This window comes from Pyricularia grisea, chromosome VI, assembly GCF_004355905.1.
Source record: "Pyricularia grisea strain NI907 chromosome VI, whole genome shotgun sequence".
NCBI classification, from domain to species: Eukaryota; Fungi; Ascomycota; class Sordariomycetes; order Magnaporthales; family Pyriculariaceae; genus Pyricularia; species Pyricularia grisea.
In genome coordinates this window covers 279,011-287,974 of record NC_044974.1, presented here as the reverse complement: position 1 = coordinate 287,974, position 8,964 = coordinate 279,011, and the positions used below count along the sequence as shown (strand labels likewise).

The window sequence follows — 8,964 nt, the reverse complement described above, 5'->3', positions numbered from 1 at the left end:
TCTGTTCAGCCCAAAGGAATGCAACGTAAAGCCATGCTGTGTTGTTCCAAGAAATTGCACCAGACGCTTCTCCCTATATCCTTAACATTAGCCATCTCTCCATCCTCACATTGACGGTGAACCTATCACGGATATTAGCTGATGGTTCCCAGTCAGAGGTACAATCTACAGAGTTGGGTGCGGCTGATTGCACTAATCAGTAACACTAAGGATCTTGCTGATCCCCCGGCTTACTTTTATCTGCCCTGCCTTACCGTCACACAACGAACATCATCTCCTCACGGGATCTTCAATTCTGTCACGAGAACATGGCATCAACCTTTTGGACCGAGTTCATTCCTTGTTGCCTTTGGGACCCAAAATTACTCGTCCATAGACCCAAGTCTTACAACCCATATCATCCGTTGTTTTCATTCCCCAACCTCATATCACTTTCCACCCACTGTGCCTTATCATCACGTAAACACAAGGCAATAGCGATGATGTGTGGGCCTTTTGAGTACAGTAACTCTTGTAAGAGGTGATGATGATGACGGCAACATATTGGCTCACCAAAAAGTATGAAATGTTTTCCGTGCTCATCCTTTCCCCACTGAAATTTACTACTGAAAATTGCTCAAAATCTCAAATTCATGAGTTCAGCCGCACAATCGCAGTTCCATCCAGATTTCTTTGCCCTTTTTGATTTCCTTCATTCGCTATTCTCTTGATAATCAAAAACTTACCTGCAACAGGCTCAGACTAGACGAGTTTTTATAAACACAAGGTGTTTCGGAATTGAGAAGATACTGCAGGCAAACCAGGTCTAGCTGTAAGCAAGCCTTAGCCTTCGAAGCGATGAGCTCCGAACCGAGCTCTTGTTAAGTTTAGAGGTCTTGTGCCAAGACTCAACTTGGTCGTGCGCGCTGTTGGGAAGCGATACAGACAATCCACCCGCAGCCTTTTCCAACTGATCGTTAGATATCATCCACATTATTGGTAATCAAAATTTCGATCGGGGTGCTTGATTTCGGAAAGTGGGAGACAAATTTAGATTAATGACAAATTTGCTCCTCGTTTGACTCGACTGTTGAATTTGCGGATGCTCTCTGCAGACAATTTTCGACCGAGGGTTCAAAAAGAAGAAAAAAAAAAGAAAAAAAAGTGGGGAAATTAAAGCCAAGTCAGAAGAGTCCCCGAATCCCCATATCTTCTGGGATGTGGATAATTACACAAGATCACAAGATACTGTTAATCTTTTGAAACACAGCGGAACGTGATGGATGATCGGCGATTCGTTGTTATGGAATTGGGTTAGCCGTCAAGGTTCATTCCGACTTTTTACCCCTATTCAAAAAGTGGCTTTGATCGCCGGCCATGCCGGATCAAGAGCCCTGAGTCTGGATCGTTGCCTTCCGTGGGATAAAGTGGGTTATAATGCGACTACAACCATTATCCCAAAAATATTTAGAAACCGTCACTTTTCCTTTGCAGCTTGTAAATTCAAATACAATTTGTTCGAGAAAAAAAAACCCACGATGACGCCTAGCGGAATCATGTAATTATCGATATATTTCCTTCTATCCGGCCTTATAATAATGGAGATATTACACAAGCGTCTTTCCAAGATTACATATACTTCGAGTAGATAATCAACAGGCGAATTAATTGGCATTGCGTTGCGTTACATGCTCTGATATTAATTGGTAGTAGGTAAGTGTCCGTTGTTTACAGTGTAAACCTCCAATCTAGTTTGATACAGATCAACCCCTGGTTGACCTTTTTACGACGCTGTGGATTCCCCCGATTGTAAGCAACACAGCGACATAGCGAAACAAACAAACCGTAAATAGTATTAACCAGAAGCAAAAGGACAAAAACATACAACACCGAGGATTCCCCAGTGGTCACCCACCTGAGTACTAGTTCGGCCCTCACTGATTTGACTAGGGGAGAGCGGACGGGATCCCGTATATTCCAGTGGGTATGGTCGTATGTGTCAGGAGAGCGTGATTGTTCTTATTATATTATAACATACTTCTGTGGTCCATACAAAAAGGGTGTTGATGATGGTTGGGCCGTTTTTGCGGTAATGTTTTAGTGCAGATCGTTTTTGATTTGATTAGTGTGTAATGGAGATAAATATAAAAATTAAAAATGTACGTATTTACGGGCTTCACACGGGGTCCCGCGGACCGCTAAAAAAAACCCGCGTTCGGATTTCAGCCGGGCCCGGCCCCCGTACAAATAAACATTCTGTTAACAAGAATCGTGTAATCGCTGCGATCGGTAAAACAGTAAAACGAATAAGGATATTTGTATACATGGTTATTGTTTATTAATAACTATGTACAATCCCGTAGGAAGCTATTAAAATCTCTATTATGTGTCTTGAAATCACGTTGCTGTACAAGTAATTTACCCACTCGCATGTCTGCCCATGAACAAACAAATTTTAGTCACGGGCCCCCGTGGGCGGCTTCTGGCATACCCTAACCCTCAAGGACCTTAGGAACAGGTTACCCCGATACCTTGATTGTGATAACGAAGTGGTTACTCTTTAATAAATGTAGCGTCAAGATTATTTTAGTTTCTAATACATGGTAGTTTTAAAGCCTCTATAACTCAAAACTGCTCCTTGCATAGTAACTATATTAAACTTTCGCTTACCGCGCACATACATAACTCGTAAGTCGCTTGATTGTACCACGGTAGCTGGCAAAATGGTCCCTGTCCCTATTACCGTACGCATATGTGTGGGCCTTCACCCACCTAACCGTCCGAAGGGGGTTTGAAATTCCTGCCGTATAGCAGCCTTATATTATTATTATTATTATTATTATTATTTTCCTTTTTTTTTGCAAGAAGAAAATAAAGAAAATAAAGAAAATAAAGAAAATAAAGAAAATAAAGAAAATAAAGAAAATAAAGAAAATAAAGAAAATAAAGAAAATAAAGAAAACCGGGAACACGCACAAGGCCCACAGCCTTGTGCTAACTGTTCAGGGATGGGGACTTTTACCCCTACCACTACAGTAAGCGTATTTCCTTGAGAAAGGGTGTGGTTATCTCAACGCCACCAGTCGACTTCATTACGGCTATGTGGGCGTCCTCACAGTGCGTTTCGGCTAACAGTACAACATGACTAACAAGTAACAACCGCGAAACCACAAATGTTATCTTTACAAATTCATGTCGAAACGAACCTCAAAAACGTGTAACGTGCTTTGATAATTTCGCTGTGGGCGTTTTTGTTCTGTTGGTGGTGTTGGAAGTAATGCACAAACCGTTGCAAAAAAAGTGTCTTGCCAAGATAATCAGTGTTTGCGTTGGGCTTTGTGCATATTACGTGGCTCCCAAGCCGTTACCGCGGGCAACCTCTGGCTTGGTTTCGCGTCTGTGAGGCATTTTGTACTTTTAGACAAAACGCACTGTAAGGACGCCCACATAGCCGTGATCGAGTAGTTTGGTACTGCTGATCCCGATGAAATGACCTCACATCACCCTTAAGAAAGTTTAATTTTTGGGCAGTTCGGCTAGTAAGTGGAAAGCAAGTGATTTTCATGTCCGAAGTCCTCCGTCTAAAGATTATAAAAAGCTGGTGTTCTGCTCTCCATTTCACGAATACCTTCTTCGTGCCATCCACAACACGTATCAACATATACAAGCTATTTCGGCTCCACCACGAAACTTATAAACATACTATTATGCTTTTCAAGACTGTCCTCGTTATATTCACCTTGGCTCTTGGCGTCGCAGCCATGCCGTCCACTCTTGAGGCTCGCAAGCCCTGCAACGATGATGTCTGCAACGGCAATGTAAGTTAACAAAATAAATCAGGTCATTTTCGTATATGATTAAAATTCATACTGACGGGTTTTTACACTGCAGTGCCGTAACGATTTTTATGACGAAGGCTCCTGTGTTAATGGTGTTTGCACCTGCAGCAGAGAGTAGACAAGGGTGGGACAAACGCCGAAACGTCGGGAGCAGGAGAAGAAGCGAGACTTCGAGATAGAAACGTACCTGTTTTCAATGTCTGCGTATTCATCACTCAGGATCAATAAAAAAAAGGCTAACCAGCCGATAACCACTCGATACCTTTTGATACTTAAACAAGTCCTTATTCGCGTATTGCGATTTTTAAATTGCCGAAGTTATATGGTCTAAAAACTTTGACCTCATTGCCTTGAAGCGGAATAAATGACAGTATGAAGTATATGTTAGTGCAAAGAATACCTTTACTATGTAAGAAGTTTCTCAAAAATATCCAATTTGGATAGATATGTGATTACCCTTGCAGGATGCTGTATTTTTACCCCAATTAGACGCAGACATGACTTAGAAAACGCTGTTTGAAACCTTTTTATTATTTCGTATTTAACCAAATGTGGCCGACATTCCATTGATCTCCATCTTAATGCTCCTGACTCTGATAATAAAGCCTGTGACCTACGTATCGCAAATCCGTGGCTTTATATTCCGGCTGAAAGGGCGATTGGCTGCCCAAATAAAAGCTGTCGTGGGAGTTGTAAAGCATATTAATTAAGCCACAGTTACGGCGTATTTCGACAATCGCAAGGAAACTGTGCTGCAGAAAGCAGCGGCCAGAACTTCGACACAGGAATTTGATAGTGTGTCCCATTCGGCGGTCAATAGTCCGCAAAGAACGCGTAATGGGTGATTGCAGGTTAGGAAAGACTCTGCACAGTACCATTCTGGCCTCCTATTTCGTGCTTACTGTTCGAAAGGAGTTTTGGTTCAAAACATTTATCATGGTGTTTCATTTACTTTGGCAAACCCTGCATAAAAGATGCCGATAGCGCATTAAAACGAGCAAAAGAGCATAAATTTAGCCCCGTATGAAATCTGAATCGGCTGGCGCCGAAGATGGCTCAGCCAAGACATCAAATCGGTAAAGCAGAGAAGCAAGCCACCCCCTGGCTCCCGGGACGTGTAAACAAACGTGAAACTGAACTGAATAGACTTGGACTGAAGCACTGGTATTAAGAACTGCCTAGCGAGCAGCAATACTAATTTAATAGACGAACCTTTCATCTTTGACACCCGCCGTAATACTTTCTCGAAAGACAGACAGCGGTACAGTCTTGGTGACAGCCTAGACAAATAGTTCAAAAGACTCTAATCTGATCCGTGTCGAGAAGCGTAGCACAGTGTACGCTGGCAATACTTGGTCAACAAACTATCAAAGCGCAATGCACACCGTCTAAAAAGATATACTTGTAGATATTCTCCTTATGTATACTGAATAGAATGAGGTGAGCCGTTATGCTATGTAGGTCGATGGGGAAAGAAATTAACCAAGCGATCAAGTCTGGATGTAGCTCCTGAGTACTTGGCAAGGCAAGGTTTTGTTCAAGAACATGTACAGAAATCACTCGAGTAATCATGCAAAACTTATGCCAGCCTTCCTGAATCGATTGGAAGACTTACCCTAGAATTCGCAACGAATCTAGTTATTTGCAGCACACAGTGTCTGTGATCTCGTGCGTCCGTATATATCTACCCCGGACTATGTACGCATCTACACTGAGTTCAGATCCGCCCCTTCTCAGCAGTCACTTGTGCCCGCGGCCTGTATGCTGAACTCTACAAACCGTTGCAATTGAATTCTTTCAGCCGTGATGCCAAAGCAGAATAATTGCTGTCAGAAGTTGCCTGTAAGACACCTGAAAGTCACATCTCATGTCGTTCTTTACTGTGTTGTCAATTGTTATTATCCATTGTGACCTACACCGCATTCTCTTTGATCCATTGACACTAATGCTATATTAACCACAGCTACATCTCTTACTAGAGGTAGGTTGATCAGACATTTATGTCGATATCAAAGATGCTAAGTGGTTGTCGCATCAATCTCAAATCTTCCTAGAACCAAGCCCACGAGCTGAACCATGAAAATAGAGATTAATAGTGATGCGATAGCATCGTGAATTCGAAACCCTTTGTGACTTCTCTTTAATTTTCAAATGTAAATTTACATTAAAGGTGAGAAAGGCGAAAAGGCTGACACACAAAGACCTCTTTTACATATAAAGTGTACTGTGCCGTGGTGCTTGCTTGCACCATGTTCGACAAAATACCCTTTCACGCTAACATAAAAACAGCCTAGCTCACATAGCCTGGAACCCAGAGTTTGGCCTTGAGAAGAAGAAGAAAAAAGCTTCGCGACCCTCATTATCATGTGTTTTGAAGAGAGGTATTACAAAGACTGTGGGCACCTTGCCTACAGAGGTGATGTTTGGTGCGAAAACAGTCACGTCAACCTATTGACTGGCGAATATACATACTGCTCAGCATCACGCAACAGCAGAACCACCCAGTTCGTCGTACTCGAAACTCCTGGACACTGCGATACCCATGAATGCTGGCTGAAGGCACGGATTAGATACGGCTGGAGGTGTCACAGGTGCTTGCACAAGAATGGTGGAAAACAGGGCAGATTTTGCAGAGGTCATAAATGCGGTCACGAGGTCTGCAGCAAGTGTTCCTCCAGCTTCTTGAAATGCTGCTATGACGGTCATACTCTCAGACGTGGCGCGAAGTGTAAAGTATGTTCACATCAGTCTTGCTCCAGGTGCGAGTATTGCCTGCAGTGAGAATGAAATGATTTAGATCCCCTAAGCGGGGTTTTCTGGCTATAAGCTATGTCAGTCTATATGTTGGGGGTCGGCATCTCGGAACGAAGTTTGGGTAGGTTGGAAGATCTGTTATCTTGCTGGACTATGAATATTTGACAAAACGACGGCGGGAATGGCTATCATTGGTTGAACTAGCGAAAGACTGCGGCTGTTGACATTTCAATACACCCTTTGAAACGTGTGACAAGCCAGAACCAAAGATAAGGCGAGGTTTCCAACATGATATGCAGCAAGCCAGGAGAAAAGACGAGAAAAGAATCCAAAATAATGGTAGTTGAATGCACTCCAATAACACAAACATGCTATTAGGTATTTGCATCCCAGGTTTATACCGTGACCAGTCTCCGCAGAGGAAAGCTGCGGGGTATATTGCCACTATATACAAGCTAGGACAAAATTAACACATGCTGGCTTTTTCAAAACTGCAAGAAGAAAGGGAAAAGAGCCACCAGGCTTGTTGCTGCGGGGTAAATAAAGAAAACAAATACAGTCTTCGTATCTTGGCACAGGCCTTGTGGGCCGACTTGATTCTGATGAGGTCAATTTCCTAGTTGCAGGTATAATAACCTCCGCCTAACGGTCTCGGAACCAAATAAGTTTAAGATCGGGGGTTCAGAATGGTTATTTCCATGTCCATTGCCAAGCTGTGCTTGTCCGAAAAAAGCAACCAGCCAAGGCAGCTGGACTAAACCATACATTGTCATGGCACTGGAATCGCTTCTCTAGCGTCGGAGGGAAACTGCCTCACAGTCCCATCAGCAAGTAATACTTTGGTACCGAGGTAAAAAGAAGATAGCTTTTGGATTGTGGGAGCTTGGCTCCTATATCTTGCCCCCAACCTCCAGGTGACATACCAAACCCGAGATTATACGGTTCGCGCCAAGCTGTCAGTTCATGCACTTTTAGACAGCAAAATTCGAATGGTTTTGACACCAGCACGGGATCTTCAGAACCGTTTTTCAGCTCTCATGCAGATAAGATGGTCGTGGCACTTTTGGCGGACGCTTGTTGAGGCTAGACATGCTGTCAAACTCTAACTCAGCCGTGGTGTTGAAATGGAGGCACAATGTATAATATGGACAAGAGGTAACCTCTATGGGAATCAAAGCACCAGGATACAAAAATTCACCAAATTCTCATCGTATTCGTTCAAGGAAATTATAATTAATTGAGAAATTTGTGATGATTCCATGACGATCCTTGACACAATTCTTATGTCTCATATGGCCTTAGTCTGGACTATTCCACAATCAACGCATTTTCCGCCGTTCTTGCAGGCTTGTATTGAGCTCAAAGCTTTTTTTACATCTACTTTATAGAACCGAAATAGTCAAATTTGTTGAGCTTCCTTTTATTCGTTATCTGTGACGATCCTGCGTATCTCATGATATTCGGACACTTTTTATGTTAGCGTCGCCTTGTTGCGGATACTCCCACTGGCTATCAGCCGCGCGTGGCTTTGACCGAGACACTCCCGATGCTAGTGTGAATTGATACCTAGGTACCTACCTAAACAACCGACAGGTGACAAAAAATCTCTACTGCTGGATTAGATAAGAAATTTTTCAGATAAGTCAAGAATTTGGGAAGTAAAAGGGTTATTCAAGCAGGCCGCAGCTCTGTGAGACACTGAGATCTGAAAAACCACATTAGCGTTCTCGGCTCAGAAGGTTGTAGATTGCAGTGTTGCAGGTTGATGATACTGCCTCATACTGAACTGCTTTTCTTCTATATTGACACGAAATTCAAGGCAATATCTCGGGATAAGCTCAAGTCGTGTTGAGTTGTTAGATCCATGCTTAGGTGGGAAGGTGCCCGCCACCAAGGTTTAGACTGCATTACAACTGACCACTCGCCCTGCGTTATCTCAAACAACACGGCGGGGCAATGCTTTTTTTTTAACTGGCTTTACTAAGCACTTCCCCGCAAGAATGCCGAGATAGGATCTGCGACTCTGCATTGCTGCCGGCCGTGGATCACCAGCCGCGAGAAAAAAGAAATGGCGCGGCTAGAGTATAAGCGCAGTTGAATTGCCGGAGCTGAATCTTGGCATCTTTAGCTTGCATTCACCGGCATCTGCACTAACGTTCAATCACATCTGGTTCGGTGAGTTGCCTTGCCCTACCGGCAAATAAACGCCTAGGAGCTATACTTGATATGCATGTTTCAAACCTTGCCGCGATTCCGCCACGAGCTTTTTTGCTCGGATGCACCTCCGCATATGAAATTGAAAATGTAAGTGGAGGTCAAGTCGTGATGAATTAAAGAAACATGTAGAAAAGTTCTATAAAAAGGCACGGCGAGCCTCTGGAATAAGGGCAAA

General features: G+C 43.2%; 1 protein-coding gene across 1 annotated transcript; it reads left to right on the top strand.

Moving 5' to 3' along the window:
• Positions 1–6,182: 6,182 nt before the first annotated feature.
• Positions 6,183–6,599, top strand: PgNI_11196 (uncharacterized protein; the record flags this gene model as incomplete). The annotated part of the gene is made up of 1 exon (XM_031131168.1): positions 6,183–6,599. One exon carries the CDS (start codon positions 6,183–6,185, stop codon positions 6,597–6,599), a length of 417 nt encoding a protein of 138 aa, XP_030976762.1.
• Positions 6,600–8,964: the final 2,365 nt, after the last annotated feature.